General features: G+C 58.7%; 3 protein-coding genes across 7 annotated transcripts in view; 1 reads left to right on the forward strand and 2 right to left on the reverse strand.

Moving 5' to 3' along the window:
- The window catches only part of LOC129198288 (zinc finger protein 239-like), a 41,408-nt gene extending 19,363 nt beyond the window's left edge, over nt 1–22,045 (reverse strand). The window contains exons 1-3 of one of the 2 annotated variants that reach the window (XM_054807438.1): nt 21,776–22,045; nt 19,490–21,093; nt 13,774–14,609 (exon numbers count right to left, since the gene is read on the reverse strand). In XM_054807438.1, coding sequence (XP_054663413.1) covers nt 13,774–14,609; nt 19,490–21,085 — 2,432 coding nt within the window. In that variant the 5' untranslated portion in view covers nt 21,086–21,093; nt 21,776–22,045. Of the gene's footprint in view, nt 1–12,907; nt 14,774–14,946; nt 15,794–19,489; nt 21,094–21,775 lie in introns of those variants that run through there. The other variant, XM_054807439.1, reaches the window with a different exon arrangement.
- On the reverse strand, nt 13–3,806 carry SH3BP5L (SH3 binding domain protein 5 like). The gene is made up of 7 exons (XM_054807555.1): nt 3,753–3,806; nt 2,598–3,079; nt 2,367–2,429; nt 1,901–2,029; nt 1,640–1,801; nt 1,320–1,493; nt 13–1,093 (listed from the first exon to the last, which is right to left on the reverse strand). Exons 2-7 carry the CDS (start codon nt 2,805–2,807, stop codon nt 680–682), a joined length of 1,152 nt encoding a protein of 383 aa, XP_054663530.1. The 5' UTR covers nt 2,808–3,079; nt 3,753–3,806; the 3' UTR covers nt 13–679.
- LOC129198331 (zinc finger protein 135-like) lies at nt 7,412–12,641 on the forward strand. 4 transcript variants are annotated; one of them, XM_054807543.1, is made up of 4 exons: nt 7,412–7,516; nt 9,527–9,598; nt 9,947–10,047; nt 10,981–12,641. In XM_054807543.1, the coding sequence occupies exons 3-4, from the start codon at nt 9,957–9,959 to the stop codon at nt 12,147–12,149; spliced, it is 1,260 nt and encodes a 419-aa protein (XP_054663518.1). In that variant the 5' UTR covers nt 7,412–7,516; nt 9,527–9,598; nt 9,947–9,956; the 3' UTR covers nt 12,150–12,641. The 4 variants fall into 4 exon arrangements, with proteins under 4 accessions (XP_054663518.1, XP_054663519.1, XP_054663520.1 ...); XM_054807544.1 differs by having other exon boundaries at nt 7,418–7,436; XM_054807542.1 differs by lacking the exon at nt 7,412–7,516 and adding an exon at nt 9,099–9,118.
- Nucleotides 22,046–22,751: the final 706 nt, after the last annotated feature.

Here is a 22,751-nt window from a genome sequence, read left to right on the forward strand (position 1 = left end):
CCACATAGAGGGTGGGAGGGAATAAATTTTACTCACTGGAAAATAACACTCCAACCGACCTGGGGGCTGCCTCAAACTGGTGTGGTTCTCATCACAGCCCCCCCCCCCCAAACCCCGTACCCCGAAACGGCTGGGGGGGGCCCCCCCCCGGTCCTGTTAGTGCAATTCGGCTTCTGCCTCATCTTTTGCTGGAAAAGGGGGAAAATGACCCCAAATAACCGTCTGAAATTTAGGGCGGGGGCTTGGGTGAGAGGGGAACAGTCGGGGGGGGATTTGTGTGTGTGTGTGTGTGTCCCCCCGACTTTGAGTGTTTTAGGGGTGCAGCTCCTGCACCGAGGAGGGGCCGTGGCTTCGTTAGCAGCTTCGCCCACCCAGCCGCTCGTTACCGACACCCAACGGGCGACTCAACTCAGCAGCCCAACACCGGGCACGGGCGACCCCACGGGACACGGCTCTCACCGACCCCTCCACCGAATTCGGACGGGGGAACCCCCAACAACCCCCCCCAAATTTTGCCCTCCCACCCCGCCGACGTCACCCATCAACGAGGAGCTTCCGAGCGTCACCCCATCAATCCTCCGCAGGGGATAACGGCGGCACCCGCCAACCCCAGTTGTCTTTTGGGGTTCCCCACAGCAGGGGGGGGGGGGGCGCAGAGGATTTTGGGGTACGGGGGGGGTTAAAGACTGATGCTTCGGTGATGTTTGAAGTGACCCTGCCCACCCCGGCGCTGCTCCCGCTCCTCCAGCTCGTCGCTGTTGAGGCTGGTAGCGTCCGACAAGCCCATTAAATGTTCGACCGAGTCGAACTTCTGCAGGTCGGAGGCGATGGTCTGGAGGCTGAGAACCGAAAGAGTGTCGGCCGGGGGACACTCGGCCCCCAAATGTGTCCCTCCTGTCACCCCCACCTCAGCACCGGCGTGTTGGGGACTGGCTTCGGCTCCCACAGGCGAAGCTCGGCATACGATGAGGCGTTGGAGACGTCGAGCGTGGATCTGTTCGCTGATCTGCTCCAGGTTACGCAAGGCCACCGAGTAACGAGTTTTGGCTTGTGACACCAACCGTTCCAACGCCGTCACCTTGGCCTTGTGCTCCTGGAGGGGGGGCAGGAGACGGCATCGGTCAGCCGCGACCCCCTCGGCGTCCCAACGTCCCTTCCCAAAAAGACGGGCAGACCCCACCAGCCTCATTTTCTTCCCCCCGCCCACGCTACAAACCCAAAAATTGGCAAAAAGCAGCGAGATCCTCCCCAAAACGGGATCCTCCGCGCCCTTCGTCAACCCGAGGTGTCCCAACCGCACGCGGTCGTTCCCCCGGTACCTCGAGGATCTGGTTGAACTGGGCTTTCAGCTCGAAATAAGGTTTGCTCTTAACGATGACGCGCTTGAGGGACTTCTGGAGGGCCTGGACCTTGGCCTCCGCTTGCTGACACAGCTGGGTCACGCGCTGATGCTCCCGCTCGCTCCGCAGCCGCTCCTCCTCCGCCTCGTTAACCTAACGACACCCCAAAACCCTTTCAGAAGCGGCGTCTGACCCCCGTCCCCCCCCAACCTCCCAGGTACCATCCCACCCTCTCAGCGATGAAGACAACGTTTCCCCCACCCCGAAAAAACACGCACACACCCCCCCCCTCCCCGTACTTTACAAGTAGCGTGGTTGAGCATCTCCTGCCAGGTGGGATCCAAACGGTTCTTGTCGGCCATGACCCCCTGCTCGGCCACGAAAACCATCTCGCGAGCGGCGTTGTGCATGCTGACGGCTCGCTCGTACCTCAGCGCCGCTTTCTGCGTCTCCTGCTGAGCCTGCGTGACAAAAAAGGGTGGGGGGTGTACAAATTAGGGAGAAGATTCCCCCACACACACACACCCCCATTTTTCTGCACCTCTGGAGGGTGCCGGTACCTCCTTGGCCAAGCGTCGGGCTTCGTAGTAAGGTCGAGCTTTTTCGATGCAGTTGCCCAACTGGGAACCCTGGGCGTTGAGCTTCCGCGCGGATTCGGAGAGGATCCGGCGATACGCGGTGCGGGCGTCCTGGGACCGAGGAGGGGAGAAGGACTTGTCGCCCTGTGTGTGTCCCCCCCCCACCATGCACCATCCCTCAGCAGCGGGTTTGCCCACCCAAACGTCCCACCCGACCCGAAAGACAGCAGGGACCAGTAGGAAAGTGAGTGGGTAAGGACTGGGGACCCAGTTAAGGGTGGGGGGACCCAGTTAAGGGTGGGGGGACCCAGTTAAGGGTGGGGGGACCCAGTTAAAGGCTACAAACAAGGACCAGGGGACCACTTAAGGACTGAGAACAAGGGCTGGGGGACCAGCTAAGGGCCAGGAAGGACTCAGGGACCAGTCAGGGACTCGGGGGGCAGCTCACGTCCAGCTGGAGCTCCACCCGGTTGATCTCCTCGTTGGCCTGGTTGAGATGCTCCAGCTCCTCCTGGGGAAGGGAGAAGCCAAACACACGGGGTGAGGGAAGAGAAACGCGACCCCCCAAATCCACCGTGTGTGTGTGTGTGTCCCCCCCGCCTCAAAAAAACAGGGGGAACCGGGGAAAAGCCCCTTCCCACACCCAGGGGGAAAAGCCCCTCCCCACATCCACCCTCACCTGTATCCTGGGGTCCAGCTCTTCCTCCTCCTCCTCCTCCTCTCCTACCACTTTTGGGGGTGTCCTGGGGTCCTCACCGTCACATGCTCCCCCCGAAACTGCCGCCCCCGCCTCATCCCCCCCCGGGGAGACCTCCAACTGCCCGGGAGGCGTCTGACGTCCGTCCCCTCCATCTGTCCCCCAAACCAGCCTCTCCTCCGCGTCCCCCATGGCGGGATCCCCCCCAGTCTGGGCAACGTCGGGGTCCGCTTTGCTTCAGGGGGGGGCCAGCATCTTAGCAGGGGGGCCATTCAGCACTGGCCCACCCCGCGCAGAGCAAGGGGTCCTATTTCATTTTGGGGGTGAACCAGATTTGGGGGGGGGGGGCCAGCTGGGGTGTGCAGGAAGCAGGGGGAAGCCCCCCACTCCCGGCAGAGACACCCCCCCCCGCCGGGGACGATGACTCAGGATCTGGATCAGCTGAGACAGGATGGGGGGGGGGGCTGGAAAAGAACCAGGAAAAGGTCAGCCCCCTCCTGCACCCCATGGGGTGCCCCCCACAATTCCCTCTCCCTAGACCCCTCCAGCACCCCCCCAATACACTGCCCCCCCACATCCCTCCAATATTCCCCCACATCCCCCCAATGCCCCCCCCATGTCCCCCATCCCTCTAATGCCCCCCCGACCCCTGTAGCTGTACAATGCCCCTCCAAATGCCCCCACACCCCCTCAGTGCCCCCCACATCCCCCAATCTCCTCCCACACCCCTTCAGTACCCCCCAAATTCCCCCATCTCTGCACCGCCCCCATATCCCCCCAGTGCCCCCCCACATGCTCCCCCACCCCTCCAAATCCAACCAACGCCCCCCACTTCCCTCCAATACCCCCCCAAAACGCCCCCCCGACCACTGCACTGCCCCCATATCCCCTCAATGCCCCCCCATATCCCCTCAACGCCCCCCGCATGCCCCCCCATCCCCTCAATGCCCCCTCCACATCCCTTTAATACCCCCCCATGCCCTGTCCCCCCATGTCGCCCTCCTCCACAGGCCCCCCCCTCCGCTCCAGCGCCCTCCTAAGGCCCCCCCCTCCGCTCCAGCACCCCTCACCCGCCCCCAAGGCCCCCCCCAGCCCGGTGTCCCCCCCCCCCGAGGCGAGGCCGCGGCCTGTGTTTACCTCCCGCTCCGCCACAGCGGCTCCACGTCCCCCCCCGTCCCCGCACTTCCGCGCCCTCCACCGGAACCGGAAGCTCCCGCCAGCACCTCCCCGCCTTCCTCCTCCTACCGTACACCATGGCGGCCCCCAACTCCCTGCTGCCTCCCGCTGTCTCCACGGACTACCTGATTCCCGGCGGCCTCAAACCGGGCGTGGAGGTGATTACCGTGAGTAGTAAGCCATCGCGCTCCGTCTGAACCTCGCTGCGTCTTGAGAAGGAGCGGGAAAAGCGCAGCGGTGGAGGCTTGAGTGGGCGCCGCCATCTTGTTTTACGGCGCCACCGCCGCGACTCAAGATGGCGGCCGCCTCCTTTAAAGCGATTCGCCCCCGTATATAAAGTTTATAAAGTTCCCCCCCCGTGGAAATCTCGGTCTCTGGTGGGGTGTGGGGGTGCTCGGGTGGGGCAGGGCCGGCCCGGACCCCCGGTCTGCGGCGAAAAGGGGGACCGCGAGGCTGATAGAGGCCGAAATGGGGCCTATAGGCACCTATAGATAACGTATGGACGCGCGTGACACACGCATGTACGCGCGCAGAGACCCCTCGGGCCGTGCCTATAGGGGCGTGCGTGTACATACACCCCCCCCACGGCCGTGTAAATGTACGCGTGTGCGCATGTATACACGTACAACCCCTCAGGGCGTGAGTATAGGGGCGTGCACGCATATATACGTGTACCCGTGTGCATCTATACATGTGTATACGCGCACACGTGCGCGTATAAACTCACCTGTGTGTATATACGCGTATATATTCACACCATGCAGACACACACACACGTATGCACATATATACAGATGTATACACACATAGAGACACCCATTCACATATATACGCGTGTATTTACACGCCATACGCACGTACACACTCACATACATACACCCAGATACACATATATACACTCATGCGTGGACGTATATATCCGCCCCCATACGCATGAATACACACACCTACACGCACACGCGTATACATGTAAATACACTCACTTATAGACACGTATACACGTGTATTCACATCCAGATGCACGTCTGTGCACACCCCCACACACATACACGCACGCACAGACATGGAGGGACACACGTGCGGACCTACACGCACACCCACGCGCGTGCACCCCCACGTATATACGCACAGTCACACCTATGCGCACCTACACACGTATACACCCCCTATACACCCCCACACCCCCCCCGTACCGAACACGCCTGGGGGTGTGCGCGCACACACATGCTCATTTGCACCTGTGTGGGGCGTGCACACGCGTGTATCCACACACACGCGCGTGTATCACACACACACACACCCCCCCAACCCTGAGCCGCCGCTGCCCCCCCCCCCCCAATTGTGCTTCGGCTTCCCGGGGCCGCGCACACGCGCACACGCACACACGCACACATGTACCCCCCCACCCCCCCCAGCTGGGGACCCCCCCCCCCCCCCACTCATGACCGGGGCACGTGGCGTGGACGGGACCATCCCCCCCCCCCCCCCGGCTGCAGGTAAAGGGGTGGGTGAGGATGGGGGGGGGCACACGACACCCCAAAATAAACCCGGGGGTGGGGGGACCCCTCAAATCATCCTGGGGGCGGGAGGGACCCCAACTCATTCCGGGGGGGCGCTGAGACCCCCAGCCCCACCCGACGCCCCCACCCCACTTTTTGGGGTGCCGGTGTATCCCCTAAAGCTGGGGTAAGGATGGGGGGGGTCCGGCTGCGTGGGTGCCCCCCCCTTTCATCTTGCACCCCGTTTTCTCCAGAGCAGGTTCGATGTGACACCCCCCCCCCCCCAGGATGGAGCTGGGAAGGGACCAACCAGCCCCCCAAAACTGGGACATGGGGGAGGGGAGGGGGGGCCCCCACAGGTGGGTGGTTTTTTGGGGGGGGGGGGGCTGCCATCCATGTGTCCCCCCCCTTCCTCTACCCCGTCCCCCCACTTCGACTTCTTTTGCAGACACGGGGGAACCCCCCAATCCACCCACACCCCCCCCCAACCTCCACTACCCCCGGGGGGGGGGTGTGTGTGTGTGTTTGGGGGTGCCCCCCCCCTCCCCGCCCCTACGGATGCTATGCGTGCGGGAAAGGTTTCGGCAGCCGTTCGGCTTCGCTGACCCCCCCCCCCCCCGCGGATCCATACGGGAGAAAAACCCTATAGGTGCCCCCCCCCACCCCCCCCCACCCCCCCCCACCCCGACATTTCGGTCGCGGCTCGACGTCGGTTAAACATCGTAGGATCCATACGGGAGAAAAACTATACGTTTGCGAGGAACGCGGGGAGAAGTTTGAGGATTCGTTCGCCCCACCGGAAAAAAAATCCATACGGGTGAGCGACCCTATAGACGCCGCGACTGCGGGAAAAGCTTTAGCGATAGCTCTTACCTCATCCGACCCCACCGCCTTCCTATAGGCGACATACCTTAACGCGCGCCGCGGGAAACGCTTTATACGGCGCTCGGCTTTCATTCACCGTCGATGGATCTATACGGTTGAGGAAACCCTATAGGTACCCGGTGCGCGGGAAGAGTTTTTAGCGAGAATTCGACGTCGGTATGGCACCGACGGTATCCATACGGGCGTGAAATTCTATAGGTGTGCCCAACGTGGTGCTCCTCGTCGAGGCGTCGCCGACGCTCGTGACCCATCACCGTATACGTACCGGAGGAAAAACCCTATACGTTGCGGGAAGAGCTTGGGCCGGAGCTCCAACCCGGCGACCCGTCGGCGGATCCGTACGGGCGACGGACCCTATAGGTTTGGGGTTTTTTTTTTTTTCCCCCAAGCATCTTATGGTTTGTTTTTACCAAAATCAGGCCAAAAATAATAAAAAAACCCCACCTTTACCATGGTGACGCCCTCAAGGGACACAAGCGGCCGGCTATATTATTTTTTTTTGGGGGGGGAACGCCCCAAACGGAGCGTTTTGGGGTGACTTCGCGAGGGGATTTTCAGCTGACGGAAATGGGGCTGCAGGGTGGGATTGAGTCATTTTGGGGGAAACCCCCACCCTTTCTCCTCCAGGATGGGGTTTAGGGAGATTTAGACCCCAAAAATTGGTCTCTGCTCTTCTTGTTGTGGCGTCGCTGTCCGACCGAGCTGCAAAACCGCGGGGGGGGACGGACGGGGACGGGGACACGACCCCCCCCCCCGATTTAATAACATTTGGGGTTAATTTATTGTAATAAAATCGTAAAATTCTGTAAAGGGGAGACGGCTCGATCCCTCTCGGGTTTTGGGGTGCAAAGTGATGGAGAAACCTTTGGGCGCTGGGGGGTCGGGGGGGGACACCCCCCCCCCCAAAAAAGAAAGACACCCCACCCCCCCCAAGACCCCACCCTGGGGTGCAGCGATGCTCCCCACCCCGCGTGGGTGCTGAAGTGGGGGGGTACCCCCCTTTTTCTGGGAGGGGGGGGGGCTTCCCAGCTCCCCCCAACCCCCAATCTCCCCCCTGTAATTTGGGGTCTGCAGGGGCTTCCCCCTCTACTGGTCTCCCGTGGGGCGCAGGGCTTCGCGGGGACCCCCCCCCCAGCCCCCCAAAACTCGCGTGTACGTGTGCGTGTCGTGTGTCGTGTGTGTCCCCCCCCCCAGCAGCTGAAGGGTTAAGGCCAGGCTGGAGCTGCGGGAGGCGGCCCCGGCCCGTGGATTCACTTCCTAGGTCAGGGACTCGGGGAGACACGCGTGGGACCCCCGGGAGCCGGCGGGGAGACACGCGTGGGACCCCCGGGAGCCGGCGGGGTGCGACCCCCGGGAGCGCGGCCGGGATGTTTTGGGGTTTTTTTTGGGGGGGGGGGGGGGGGGGAACGGGACCCCCACGATCCTCGGGGCACCCCCACGATCCTCGGGGCACCCCCCGTCCCCCCTCACGGGAAGGTGGAGCGGGGCCAGGCTGCACTGGGGGGATGGGGGGGGGGGGGACACGCGACACCACCCAGGACCCCCCGGGAGCCACGAGTGGGGTCCGGTTGTACCGGGGTGGGGGGGGGGACCCTCACGACACCCGAGTGGGGTCAGGCTGGTTTGGGGGGGACGGGACGGGACGGCCCCCCCGAGTGGGGCCAGGCTGCACTGGGGGGGGGGGGGGAGACACACGACCCACGGACCCCCACGACCCCCGAGTGGGGCCAGGCTGGTTTGGGGGGACACGACCCACACGGGACCCCCCGGAGCTCTCAGCTCCCCCCGGAGCGGGGGGGTGCACGGGAGGGGACCCACCCCCACCCCCACCGCGGCCGAGGGGCTGTTCCCTCCGTATGACGTCATAGTCCCGATGGATCTGGGGGGGGGTCGTGGGTCGGGGACGGGCTGGGCATCGCTGGGGGGGGGGGGGGGACGGGACTTGGGGTCCGTTTGCATCGCGTGGCTTTCCGGGTCCGTTCCTCCCGCTTTTTGGTATTTTCCTTTTCGTTACAATTTGTTATTATTTCAGGGGGTGGGTGTACTTTTTTTGATTTGATTTGATTTGATTTTTAAATTTTATTTTTTATTTTATTTATTTTATTTATTTTATTTTATTTATTTAATTTTTATTTTATTTATTTTATTTTATTTTATTTTTATTTTATTTTATTTTATTTTATTATTTTTATATTTTATTTCATTTTATATTTTATTTCATTCCATTTCATTCCATTCCATTCCATTTTATTCCGTTTTGCATTACTCCATTTCACTCCATTTCACTTCATCCCACTTTATTTCACTTCATCCCATTCCATTTCATTTTACCCCATTATCACCCCATCTTTATTCCCACTCCTGCCCCCATCCCCCCTCTCCCCCTTCCCATCCCCTCACCCCACGGGGGGGGGGGCCGGGGGGTGGGGTGGGTGCTGAGCCACCTCCCGCACCCAAACCGCGCCGGGTTTCGGGGTGACGCCACCGGGTCCCGCCACGAAATAAATTCCTCGCCAGCGTTTATTCCACGCCGGTTTACGGGGTCGCGTTCCATTAACGTATATATTCCCCCCAAAGGTATATATTCCCCGCGGGGGGGGGGGGGCTGTTTATCGCGGGTCCGGCTGTACGACGTCGCGGCTCGGCAGGGACGGGGTTAATTTCCCGTGTTTTTGGGTCCGGATGAGAACACGCTGATAACACACCAATATTTTAGTTGTTGCCAGGCGCTCAAGGACTTTTCGGCTTCTCCTGCCCAGGGGTGGGGGGGGGACGACACGCGGGGAGGAGTTGGGGGGGGGGGTGTACGAGCAACCGGGAGGGGACACGGTTGGGACAGCTGACCCAAAACTGGCCAACGGGCTATTGCACACCCTATGACGTCATGCAGGGTACATAACGGGGCGCTGGCCGGGCGCTCGCCGAGAGCGTCGGTTCCGAGCGGTGAGCAACCGCGGCCGCGCGTCGCCCGGCTCCTGCATCCTCCTCTCGTCCTCATTGTTCTCCTCCTCCTCCTCCTCTGTCCTATTAAACCGCCTTTAGCTCAACCCACGAGTTTTCTCACTTTTTTGGTTTTTTTTTTTTCCCCCCCTTTACCCCTCCCCCCCACTTTTCGAACCACGACAGCGATGTAACACCGATTTGGGATAAAATTACCGATTTGGGATAAAATTACCGATTCGGCTAACCCGGTATCGGTACTCAGCCTTGCCGTCATCTCCGCACTTCGGGAAACTATCAATAATCACACTTTTTACTTTTTTTTTCTCCCAATCTCGGGGGGGTGTGGGGAGATGGGGGGGGTGTGGGGGACACTTTCCCTCGCTCCTTCACTTTCCCTTTCTCCTCCAGGTTCATTACAACAGCTTTGGAGAATTTCAAGTATCTTTGGGACGTTCCGTTCAAGTCTCCTGAATGTTCCAGGTCTTCTTTAGGGTTAAATATTTCAGAATATTCACACACACACACCCCCCACCTCCTAGAGATACGATTTTAGACCATTTCTAGGAAGAAAATTAACTCTATCCCAGCCAAAACCAGGACACCCCCCACCGTCCCCAGCTCCCGGCGTCCTCCCGGTGATGCCCCGTGGTGGGTCACCTTCCCCCAGGACCCTCCTCACCACCCCATTGATTTTTTAATATTTTTTTTTTCCCCAAAACACCCCCCCCCCTTTTTTTTTTTTTTAGGGCAAAATCCTAAACCCCAAAATCCTAAACCCCAAATCCCAGAGGCAAGTGGGGTGATGGCTTTTGGGGTTGTCCCCTTTAGGGTTGTCCCCATGGAGGATGCTGCCGTGCCTCTCGTCCCGGTTCCGACAGCCTGCGGTGGGGACACCACGAAGAGGGACAGGGACGCCGAGGTCCCGTCAGGTAAGAGTCCCTGGCGCTGGGGACAACCCAGGGGGGGTGGAGGGGTGGCTGAGAAGTGGCTCTGGTGGGGACCAGCGTCTGGGGCTGCGTGGTGGAGGTGCTTTGTCCCTAAGTAGGGCTCGTGTGCCGTGTCATGTCCCCATCCCTTCTCCCACCACGTCCCCATCCCTCCTCCCACCACGTCCCCATCCCTCCTCCCACCACGTCCCCATCCCTCCTCCCACCACGTCTCCATCCCTTCTCCCACCACGTCCCCATCCCTCCTCTCACCACGTCCTCATCCCTTCCCCCACCACATCCCCATCCCTTCTGCCACCACGTCCCCATCCCTTCTCCTACGACATCCCCATCCCTCCTCCCACCACATCCCCATCCCTTCTCCCACCACGTCCCCATCCCTTCTCCCACCACGTCCCCATCCCTTCTCCCACCACCTCCCCATCCCTTCTCCTACGACATCCCCATCCCTCCTCCCACCACGTCCCCATCCCTTCTGCCACCACATCCCCATCCCTCCTCCCACCACGTCCCCATCCCTTCTGCCACCACGTCCCCATCCCTCCTCCCACCACGTCCCCATCCCTTCTGCCACCACATCCCCATCCCTCCTCCCACCACATCCCCATCCCTCCTCTCACCACGTCCCCATCCCTTCTCCCACCACGTCCCCATCCCTCCTCCCACCACGTCCCCATCCCTCCTCCCACCACGTCCCCATCCCTTCTCCCACCACATCCCCATCCCTCCTCCCACCATGACCCCAACCCTTCTCAAGGTTGCTTCAGCCTTGGAGCCTTGATCCTCTGCTGGGACCATCTGGCTCTTGGCTGACTGTTTCCCTGAGCCATAACTCTCGTGGTTCTCCGTCTCCGCTCCATATTAACCCTCTCCCAGCTGGAGAGAGCTGCTGGGGATGTCCTCTCTCCCCGACAGATTTGGAGTCACTCAAGGAGGAGGAGAAACGGCAGCAGGATGCTCCTGAGCAAGCGGATGCACCGGTGGAACCCCCAACCTCCAGCCAGCAGCAGTCCCCACGGACCGAAGCCGGGGGATCCCCGCTCCCGGGGGACAACGGGAGCGACGAGGCACCCAACACCTGCCGGGAATGCGGGAAGAGCTTCCGTCGCCGCTCGGCCTTGGTGAACCACCATCGGATACACACGGGCGAACGACCCTTCAGCTGCCCGGATTGCGGGCGCCGCTTCAACCGTCGTTACAACCTGATCACCCACCGACGCATCCACACCGGCGACAAGCCCTGCAAGTGTCCCGACTGCGGGAAGAGCTACCGCGCCAGTTCCACCCTCATCCGCCATCAGAAGACGCACACGGGCGAACGACCTTACCGGTGCGAGGAGTGCGGGAAGAGCTTCAGGCACAGATCCACGTTGACCATCCATCACCGCGTGCACTCGGGGGAGAGGCCCTACAAGTGCCCCGAATGCCACAAAAGCTTCAAGATCAGCTCGGAGTTGGTGCGGCACTGGCGGACCCACACCAGCGAGAGACCCTGCAAGTGTTCCCAGTGCCACAAGAGCTTCAAGAGCAGCTCGGAGCTGGTACGGCACTGGAGGACCCACACCGGCGAACGACCCTACGATTGCTCCCAATGCGGGCGACGGTTCAGCGACAGCTCCCAACTGGCGCGGCACTGGAGGACCCACACCGGAGAACGACCCTACAGTTGCTCCCAGTGCGGGCGACGGTTCAGCGACAGCTCCCAACTGGTACGGCACTGGCGGACCCACACCGGAGAACGACCCTACGATTGCTCCCAGTGCGGGAGACGTTTCGGTGACGGCTCCCAGCTGGCGCAGCACCAACGGACGCACGCCGTCAAGCACAAGCATCCCTACCCAACTTGCGGGAAGAGCTTGTCCAACCATCCCAGGCTCGCCAAGCACCGACAGATACACGCCGGTGAGAAGGATCTGCACTGCCCCGACTGCGGCAGAGGCTTCAACCGTCGCTCCAGCCTCCTGGTTCACCAGCGATCCCACCTGGAGCAGAAACCCTATATTTGCCTGGATTGCCCCAAAAGCTTCACCTGCAGCTCCCAGCTCATCCGGCATCGGCAGATCCATAGCGAGGAGAAGCCTTAGGGTTGCGCCGAGAGATTTTTTTTTTTTTTTTTGTGCAGAGCCGGTCTCGTCTCGCACCGGTTGAAGGTGGGGACCACCCCAACCGGGGACCGTCCCCATCCTGGTGGCGTCTCAGACCGACCTACACATCACGGTGGTCTCTGGTGGTAGCACCGAGGGGCAACCAACCCATCCACACACATCCCACCAGCTACCATTTTTCTTTCCCTATATGTTTTTATATATAAAGGGTTTGGGGTTTTTTTTGGGGGGGGGGGTGTTAAAAGACACCCCCATCCTCTGTTTTTTTGCCTTAGATTGTAGATGAGGGGAAGGGAGGGTGGGGAGACCCATGAGCTTCACACAAGAAAAAAGAAATCATGGTAAAATGGGGTTTTTTCTAGATGTCACAGTTCAATTTCTTTAATTTTTCAAACCTCTTTTGGGTCTTTTTAAGGGGCGGGGATGGATTGAGAGAAAAATCACATCCGAAATAAAAGTATTTGCGCGTTGGCATCGTGTGAGTATCTCTGTGGTGGTGATGAAGCAGGGGTTGCATGGGTGGAAAAGCCCTTTTTGGAGGGGAAAACTGAAAAAAAAAATCCCCAATTTTGGGGGGCCGGGAGCATCTTCTGCACCCAGAGGGTGTGAGGACACCGCCCCCCCCCCCAGGAAGCGGCTGCAGGGGTGGTGGGGCTGGGCTGGAGACCCTGGAGCTGGGATCGGGCTCTCCATCCCCTTCCGTTTCCTTTGGACAAGGATGAAGGTTCAAACCAAACCACGGATGAAGTTTATTAGGTGCCGACAATTACATCGCAGGGGTGCAGCATCCTTCCAAAACGTGGACGCCACGAGCCCACGTGTCCTCCTCGCCCTCCACCCACCCACGGATTTATCCCACCTCTCCCATCCTTGCAGCACCGTTGGGGAAAACTCAACTCTGCAGATGGTCGAGCCCTTGCCTGGATTAAAACGAGGAGTTTTGGGTTCAACGAGGCCAAACCAAGGAGGTGAGGGGAGGAAAAGTTTATTGCAGCCGAGTTCTTGCTTATTTTTGGCAGCACAAAGGGAGCAAGAGCAGGACACGGAGTTGGGCTGTGCCCATCTCCATCCCTAAGATGTTGCTGGAGCCCTTTGGACAACTCAAGAGTTTATTCAGCCAAAGACGAACCACAGATGGGCAGGACAGGACACCATGCCGCTGGATAACATCACGTGAAAAAAAAAAAACTAAGCTGTAAATGAGGAAAAACTCAACCTGGTGGGTCCCAACAGGGTTGTGGGACTGTTTCCACCCCATTTCGGCCTTCCTGGAGAAGTTGAGTCCCCAGCGGTGCCTTCATAATCTCAGTCTGTTCCCAAATCCATTCCCCATTGGGCTGTGGAGGAAGCCCGTGGTCCATCTGGTGTTGCTTGATGCCACCAGAAGAAATGACCAGACCAAGCAGATGGGACTTTTTGGAGTCTAAAGTCAAGAAGTCCGCTCTTCCTAATGAACTTCTGCTGTTGGTTTGCATCCCACAGCTGAGCCCATCTCAGCAAATGGATGTTCCTACCTGCGTTCATCCAGGTCTCTACGGGGAATCGGGAAGATGTGGGGACCACCAGCCAGGTCTCTACCAAAGGTGGGTCACCAGGTCTCTACCCAACATGGGTCCTCCGATGGGTAATGAAGTTCGAACAGCGGATAAAGCTCTTCCCACAGTCGGGGCACTCGTAGGGCTTTCCTTCCCGGTGGGTCCTTTGGTGTTTAATCAAGGCAGAGCTCACGGTGAAGCTCCTACCGCACTCGGGACACTCGTAGGGCTTCTCCCCGGTGTGGATGCGTTGGTGGGTCATCAGGTTGGAGCTGCGGTTGAAGCTCTTCCCGCAGTCGGGGCAACGGTAGGGTCTCTCACCCGTATGTGTCCGCTGATGCCTGATGAGGTCCGAGCTATTCCTAAACCACTTCCCACAGTCAACGCATCTATAGGGCTTCTCCCCGGTGTGGACACGCTGGTGGATGATGAGGCTGGAGCTCTGGCTGAACGTCTTCTCGCACTCCTCACACTTATAGGGTCTCTCCCCGGTGTGGATCTTCTGGTGGCGGATCAGGTAGGAGCTGACGCTGAAGCTCTTCCCGCACTCGGGGCACTTGTAGGGTCTCTCCCCGGTATGGGTACGTTGGTGGGACGTGAGGTTGGAGCTCTGGTTGAAGCCCTTCCCACAATCGGGGCATTTGTAGGGCTTCTCGCCGGTGTGCAAGCGTTGGTGGGTGATGAGTGTGGAGCTGTCGCTGAAGCTCTTCCCACAATCGGGACACTTGTAGGGCTTCTCCCCGGTGTGCAGACGTTGATGGGTGATGAGATGGGAGCTACGGCTGAAGCTCTTCCCACACTCCAAGCACTTGTAGGGCTTCTCACCGGCGTGCAACCGCTGGTGGACTGCCAGGTTGGAGCTCCGGCTGAAGCTCCGGCCACATTCCTCGCAGATGGTCGGTCTCTCCTCCTCAGAGTTTCGTGGGGCGGGTTTGCAACCTCTCCCCGTGGGGCATCTTCTTGGCTTTTCCTCCCCGTTGACCTCCTGCTCCATGGAGCCCTTCAAAACAGCCTTTTCCGCAAAGTTCTGCCGGCGGAGTTTCTCCTCCCTGTTCTCCATCTCATCGCCTGCTGGAGGGAGGAACAAGGAGAGGAAAGGGATTTGCATCCGTGCCAGAGGGAAGGGGAAGGAGATCCTCCCAGATCCGTCTCCAGGACGGCATCAGCGACGGGGCTGTCCTACGCTCGGCTGAAAGATGGACGAGAAGAGAGGATGAAAGGTCAAGCGAATTCCTCCTCACCTGCCTGGGTATCTCGTAGCATCTCCTCTTCCACGCAGCCTCCTCCTCTCGATCTGGCCAAGATTCAGGAATAGGAAATCCTGTTTTGGGGAACGGGAAATCCTGTTCTGGGGGGTGCGTGTGTGAAAAAACCCAGCTGCAAGCACATTCCCCAGTTTGGGTTGTAGGTTGCTCCTGCCCAAGTCCATCCTTACCGGGATGTCAACGGGCAGGACACCACCAACACCTCGTGTCCATAAAACCCACAAGATACCACCCATAAAACCCTCCAAAACACCAAGATACAGCCAAGACGTGGGGCCAGGGTTATAAAAACAAAGATCCATCCTCAAAAGGGAGGTGGAGGAGAAATAAGGAGCTTGTCCTGCTTGGGAAAGGTGGTTATGGGAAGAGAAGGACCAGCATCATGTCCCTGCAAGCCCTGTCCCACCAGAGCTAGAGAGGGGACAAGGACAAGGGCAAGGTCAGCGACATCCCTCACTACGGCTCAGCCCCAAAATCACTCGCTCTCAGCCCAAAACCACCCAACGCAGCACCCAGACGTGAGCGGGAAAGAAACAGGACTGTGATGGACCACCCAGCTGGACCCCAAGGGGTGGGGGGGGTCTGCAATCAGCCCCCCAGGGCACTGCCCTCTGGAATTGCACAGGGAAACTGAGGCAGGGAGCACGGATCCCCAAAAGGGCTCCCATAGGGCTGGGGAAGAACGGAGCCCTGGGCCCCCCCTTCTCTGTTACCCGAGGGGGGGTGATGCTCATGCCCACCCCAAGTGCCCTGGGACCATGGGGGGGGGCTGTCAAACACCGGGGCTGGGGTCCCCCCGCTCTGGGGTGATCCCTGCTCTGGGGTCCCAGGGGTCCCCCCCCACCCCGGGATCGCCCCTCTCTGGGCTCCCTGCTCCAGGCTCCTGGGGGTGCCGGGGGTGTCCCCCCTCTCCGGGCACCCTGCTCCCATCTCCCGGGACCCCCCCAGCTCCGGGGTCCCCCAGCTCCGGGCTCACCCTGCTCCGGGGTCACAGGGTTCCCAGGGATCCCCCCCCCCCCCTCCGGGCACCCCACTCCCAGCCCCCGGGAGCCCCCCAGCTCCGGGCTCACCCCTCTCCGGGTTCCCCGCTCCGGGGTCCCTGTGTGTCCCCCCCTTCTCCGAGCCCCCCCCTCTCCGGACCCCCAGCGATCCCCCCCGCTCTGGATTCACCCCCCCCTCCGCGTTCCCGGGGGTCGGAGCTTTGGGCGGGGGGGGGGGGGTGGGGGTGCGGGTATCCCCCCCCTCCGGGGACCCGGGGGTCTCCTCCCCGCCCGGGGGTCCCGGGACCGGCCCTTCCCCTCCCCGCCGGTACCGGGCGTTCGCCGCGGGGCTGCGGGTTGACAATGGAGGCGGCGGTGGCGGTGCCTGACCCAGGAAGACCAACCCCCCAACGCTGGGGGGGGGACACACACACACATCCCCCCCCAACCACCCCCCGCATCCCTCCGTCCCCCCCGGCCAGGACCCGCCACCGGCTCATCCCCGCCCACCCCCGAAAATCCCCCCCCACCTCCCGGGACACCCCGCCCCCCCCCCCCCCAAAAAAATATCCCCCGAGGGGTTTGTGCAGCTCAGCTCTGGAGTTCTGCAAGCTGCAAACAGCCCCCCCCCCCCCGCCTCTGCCACCCCCCCCAAAAACACCTCCCGGGGACCCCCCCCAATGGATGTTTGCGGCCCTGCAAGCTCCAAACACTAGCCCCCCCCCCCCCCAAAAAAAAAGACCCCACCACCTCCCAGGGACCCCCCAATATCCCCCCAGTATATTTGTAGCTCAGCTCTGGAGTCCCGCAACCTCCAATCATCCCCCTCCCCCAAAAAAACCCCCACCTCCCAGGGACCCCCCCGTATATTTGCAGCTCAGTTCTGAAACCCTGCAAACTCCAAACACCACCCCCCCCCCAAAAAAAAAAAAAAAAACAACACAAAACACCACCTCCCAGGGACCCCCCCCCCAGGCTGAGAACTGACCGCTCATCACAGCAGTGAGCAGCTCAATCACCCCCTGGGCTGGGGACAAAGTGGTGCCTGGCCTTTGGGACCCCTCCTGCCTCCCCCCCATCCCCAAATCCCCCCCCCCCCATGCCAGGTCCTCATCCCACTTCCCTGTCCCTGCGCCCCTAAAATTACTCCTTAACGACCTGCAGCAATTAAAAATCTCTCTAGGAAGACACCTGACCAACAGCTTCAGGAACCAACCGTTTATTTCAGAGTAAGCGCACAAACAGTAGTACAATCTCCTGCATGAAACAACAGTAAATCCGATAATTCGCTAACACTGGGCTAAAATTAATTATTTTTTTTATATATATAAAATGATAATAATTAAGGGGCTTGCGAGTATTTCAAATTCCCTCATCAGACCGTTGTCTTTTAGCACGGAGCTGTGCAAGCATCCTCCGGACTAATAACCGACCATAAGGGCGGGAGACCATCCTAAAAGCGATTCCCACCACCGATGGTTGACTATTAATTTTTTTTTTTAACATATTCTGGAATTTGTCTTGATTTTTCTGGTATCCGGGTGGCAGCTATTACATTTTAAGTTGTATTAAAATTTAAATGGTATTAAAGTTTATTGCGCCTGCTCCTTTGCCTGTTTCCACAGCTGACGTAAGACTTTACGCTGAAAAACGTTCAATTAAGAGATAAATTTGTACGGAAAGGGGGAGGGATGGTGTGGTGGTAGAGGGTTCAGTTAGTTCATAGTTCTTGGTAAGCGGTAATTTTGGGGCGGTATAGTTAAAATCGCATCCGGACTGGGTAGTAAAAATACAAATAGGTAGATTAATACTTGTAGTGCGGCTATAAAGAGTCAATGGGCAGAGAATAACACCAGGGTTGTAAACATAAATGGCCGTTCCTGCCGTAGATGAGCATCATCTCGGTGGGTTCCTGGGGGTGCGATGGGAAACGCCCCCCCCCCCAAGGGAATTAAGGCACAGATTAGGGGTTCAGAAGGAATTTCCTTCACCCACGGACCCCGTTCCTTGCTCTGGGATGCAATCTTCAGCATCTACTGTTGGCCATCCTTTCATTCCTTGCCAAGGCTGTTGTCCATGTAGACGGACCATGGGTGTTGACCCAAAGATGCGATGGGGTAGGGTCGTTCAGAAGCAGCATCTCACATAGTCAAGCTACGTCCGTATTTCCATCATAAGCAAAGTTTCCCAAGTGCCACCAGGCTTGTAGGTAGATGACATTCGGCACCATCATCCCAGGCAATTTCATGAATTTCAGCAAGCAGACTTCTGGTGTCACCTTCTCTAGCGGTTTCAGCTTGGACCGACAGCAGGTAGACTTCTGGTGTCACTTTCTCTTGAAGCTTGGACCGGCAGTTGGGTCTGAAGGCAACTCAAAGCCAAGGAAACACTCCCTTGGGTTACCCCTAAGGCCTTTAGTAATAATGTGGTCACCATAAATTGGATGTTCTCATTAAGGGACAGTGTTTGGGGTCAACCGCTGTCCTATCCCCAGCTTAAGTAGCGACAATTGTAAGGGAATATGAAGATTTCACAGCGAGGTAGTCATTGCGTCTGGGTTATTGGCCAGGACTTTGGCATCAATACCATCAAGCATGCCCATGCCAGTCCCCAAAACAGAGGGGTCCCTGCATGGGCATAAGTTGAGCTGAGGTAGGATGAAGCCAGGCGAGCTGTCCCTCATGAAGAGTAAACGAGAAGGTGGGTCCAGTCGGGATGTATTTGCAAATACACTACTCATTTTAAGGAACATTTGGGATCCAGAAGTAGTTGTTGAGTATGATTTAGATCGGATATTAAGAAAAATTTCTTTGCCAAAAGGGTTGTAAAGCATTGGAACAGGCTGCCCAGGGAAGCGGTTGAGTCACCAACCCTGGAGGTATTAAAAAGACACGGAGATGTGGTGCTTAGGGACATGGTTTAGTGGTTGGACTTGGCACTGTTGGGTTGGACTCGATGATCTTAAAGTTCTTTTCCAATCAAAATGATCCCATGATTCTATAATTCTATGGTTCTATTATTTTTTTTCCAAATCACGTAGGCACCTACTTCAGTAATGACGGGGGATGAAGTTGAGGTTGAGCTGAGAAGGATGGTTGGAGAGTTGGTTGTGACAAGTCAGGGAGGAGACGGACTTGGAGATGAGGGAATAAGATTAAATTTAGAAGCAAGAGCCATCAGACCCTTAGCCCAAAGGCACTCGATGTCAACAGGGTGAGAAGAACAAGGGTCACGCTACAAAAAGCGACACAGGAACCCCGTGTCACCAGTAATTCACTAATACTGGGCTCAGATTGCTATCTGGGTGTGTGAAGACTTACACAACCATGGGTTGGACAGGTAGGACGTGGGGCAGATCTCCTTTGGATGAGCAACTTGGACCAGTTGATGGACTCAGGGCATCTCAAATTCTTTTATTGTTGAGCTGTGGAAGCACCATCTGGACTTGATGATTGATCATCACATCCCACCTCTGCTCCCACTCTGTGCCGGGTCTTTCTTTTCTGCACGTGGTGCTCGGACACATCACGCAAAGCAACGCCAGCCCTGGTCCTCCTGTGAATCTCCTGGTGCCTCGTACGGTGGGAAGCTTGGCGGAAGGTTTTTTTGCAGATGGGACAGGTATAGGGTTTTTCTCCCGTGTGGATTCGTTGGTGGGTGACAAGGAGAAAATTAGAGTGGAAATTTTTCCCGCAGTCGGAGCATCTGTAAGGTCTCCCCTCGGTGTGGAACCGCTGATGCTTCAGGAGAGCTGCGATGGCACCAAAACATTCCCCACAACTGGGACACTTAAAGGGTTTCTCCTCGGTGTGGCTCTTCCGGTGTCTCCGAAGGGTCGAGCCATCGTTGTAGCACTTCTCACAGTCGGGACACTTGAAGGGTCTCTCCCCAGTATGGATTCGTTGGTGTTTCAGTAGAGTCGCGCTGTGGCTGAAGGTCTTCTCGCACTTGGAACATCTATAGGGTCGCTCTCCGACATGGGTAGACCGGTGAAGGACCAGAGCTGACTTTCCATGGAAGCTCTTACTACAGTAGGGGCATTTATAACGTCCCTCCCCTGAGTGGGCTCCCTGAGATGCCCTCTGCTTCTTTTCCATGTGGATTTTCTTGTGTTTGATGAGTCCAGAACTGTCTGTGTAGCTTTGCCCGCAATCCGTACATTTGTACGGTCTCTCCCCAGTGTGGCTTCGCTGGTGTCTCGTAAGGTGGGAGCTCAATCGAAAGCTTTTATCACAGTTGAGACAGTTGTAGGGTTTCTCCCCGGTGTGGATTCTCCGATGGGCGACGAGGTCTGAACTCATGATGAAGCTCTTCCCGCATTCGGGGCACTTGTAGGGTTTCTCCCCAGTGTGGACCCGCTGGTGAACGATAAGGGTCGATCTCCGGTTGAAGGCCTTCCCGCACACCGAGCACTTGAACGGCTTCTCTCCCGTATGGATCCGCTGATGAATGGCCAGGTACCGTCTCAAGCTGAAGTTCTTCCCACACGCAAGACACCGAAAAGGATTGTCCACGCTATGGGTGGCTTCGTGGGCCAGCAGATACGCGCTCAACCGAAAGGTCTTCCCGCAAACGAGGCAGACGTAGGGTTTCTCTCTGGTGTGGATCTTCCGATGGGTGCTGAGGGTGGAGGTGAGACGGAAACACTTCCCGCATTCTGCGCACTTGTAAGGCTTCTCACCCGTATGGATCCGCTGATGCTTGTTGAGAGCTGACCCAACTCGGAAACCCTTCCCGCACTCGTGGCAGGTGAAGGGCTTTTCACCGGTGTGGATGCGCTGGTGGGGGATGAGAAAGGACCTCCGACTGAAGATCTTCCCACAGTCGGGACAGCTGTAGAGGGCCTTGTGCATGGCCACTTCTGCCTTCCCAGCAATGTTCTTCCCACTCTTGCTGCAGCTGTAGGTCCTCTTTGTTGCACGGCTCCCATGGCAGGCTTGCAGCCGTCCACTCCTTCTCGGTGATGGGCGTCCACGGAAGTCATTGCTCGGTTCTTCAGAGGCTTGTTGCGGTTGACTCTCACACTCGTGCTGCGCCGTTGGGTTTGGCTCTTGGAGGATGTCTACCTCAGATGGGTACCAACACAGCTCACATTCTTCTAGTTCCTCCAGACCACTTTCCTCCCCATCCGCCATCCCGTCAGCTGTAGGAATGAAAATCCCAAGCCCAGTCAGAGCAGCGCCTTTACCAAAGTTCCTATGAAAGTTTGAGGCTCTGATGCCCAGATCTAGCCTGCTCAGCAGCACCAGTGGTACCAGAGGGTGGTGCTGGCGGTGACCCCAGGCTACAATCCCACATCAATGCAGCTCACAGGGCATGAGGACACAGGATAAGGCCATGGGAAAGAGATCTACTGAGGGTTACCAGACAGAGAAGGTCCATATGGACCTCTGGGCTGAGGAAACACCATCGTGCCCTTCTCCTCCCCTGCTGCCAACCTGCCCAAGGGACTTCTCCTCTGTGCCACCCCTTCCCACCACATCCAGAGCACCACCCATCGCTCCACCACAAAGACCTGGAGAAGAAAGACCGTGCATTGATGGGATCCCACCTTCACTCGCACCCCATGGGTGGGATGTGACCAGCCACCGCCTCCCCCTGTGTCCCAAAGCACCATCGACCACCCAGCATCCACCAGGACCTGGTGCTAGGACCCATGCGTTGGGCAGGACCCAACCACCACCACCCTGCCCCACACCTGCATCTCACCGCAGCCACCCCCGGGGCTCTCAGGGCTCAGCCCCACGGTACAGCCCGTGGATCCCCCCCCGTGGGAGCGGGGCAGAGGGGGCCGGGGCTGCCCCGGGCCCCCCCTCCCCGGTTACCTGCGGGATGCGGCGGGGGCAGAACCCGGGGCAGGGGGATGCTCCCGGGGGGCGCTGCGGGGCGCTCCGTGGTCCCCGTGAAGGCTCCTCCTGTGACCCGGATACAGTGAGCGGTGGAGCCGCATCCTTCCTCCTCTTCCTCCTCCTCCAGCCCTCCTCTTCCTGCTCTTACTCATCCTCCATCCCTCCTCCTTTTCCTGCTCCTGCTCCTCCTCCTCCTCTTCTTCCATCCCTCCGCCTACTCCAACCCTCCTATTCCAACCCTCCTGCTCCTCCTCCTTCTCCTGCTGCTCCTCCTCCCTCCCTACTCCATCCCTCCTCCTCTTCCTGCTCCTGCTCCTCCTCTTCCTCCATCCCTCCGCCTACTCCAACCCTCCTACTCCTCCTCCTCCTCCTGGCTCCTCCTCCTCCTCCTGCTCCTCCTCCATCCCTACTCCTCTTCCTGCTCATGCTCCTCCTCCTTGTTCTCCTGCTCCTCCTCCATCCCTACTCCGTCCCTCCTCCTCTTCCTGCTCCTCCTCTTCTTCCATCCCTCCGCCTACTCCATCCTTCCTCTTCCTGCTCCTCCTCCATCGCCACCTCCTCCTCCTCCATCCTCCAACCTTACTCCTTTTCCTGCTCCTCCTCCTCCTCCACCCCTCCTCCTTCTCTATGCCGCCTCCTCTGTCCCTCCCTCCTCCATCCTTACTCATCCTCCATCCCTCCTTCTCCCTCTCCTCCTCCTCTCGGCACCAGCGCCCACCCTTGGTCCCCACTTTCCCACCCTCCACCCCCCCCAAAACTCATCGCACCCCCCAGGAGGGCCAAGGATGAAGATGGGTCAGGTTGGGTTGGGGCAGCACTGGGCTGTTGGCTGCTCCCACCTGCTGCGGGTGAACCCAGGAAGGGGAAAAGAAGGGGAAAAGCGAAAAAACTTGTGGGTGGAGATAAAAATAGTTTAATAAGAGAAGGAGAAGGAATAGAAAGAGAAGGAGGA

The sequence above is a fragment of the Grus americana genome, chromosome 32, assembly GCF_028858705.1.
Source record: "Grus americana isolate bGruAme1 chromosome 32, bGruAme1.mat, whole genome shotgun sequence".
Lineage (NCBI taxonomy): Eukaryota > Metazoa > Chordata > Aves > Gruiformes > Gruidae > Grus > Grus americana.

Excerpts from the sequence above, each read along its gene's own strand:
- LOC129198331 (XM_054807543.1), top strand. The coding sequence starts at position 9,957 with ATGGAGGATGCTGCCGTGCCTCTCGTCCCGGTTCCGACAGCCTGCGGT. Across the intron at positions 10,048-10,980 it reads GGACGCCGAGGTCCCGTCAG|ATTTGGAGTCACTCAAGGAG; the intron begins GTAAGAGTCCCT and ends TCTCCCCGACAG.
- SH3BP5L (XM_054807555.1), bottom strand. The coding sequence starts at position 2,807 with ATGGGGGACGCGGAGGAGAGGCTGGTTTGGGGGACAGATGGAGGGGAC. Across the intron at positions 1,802-1,900 it reads CCCGACGCTTGGCCAAGGAG|GCTCAGCAGGAGACGCAGAA; the intron begins GTACCGGCACCC and ends TTTGTCACGCAG. Across the intron at positions 1,494-1,639 it reads TCAACCACGCTACTTGTAAA|GTTAACGAGGCGGAGGAGGA; the intron begins GTACGGGGAGGG and ends GGGTGTCGTTAG.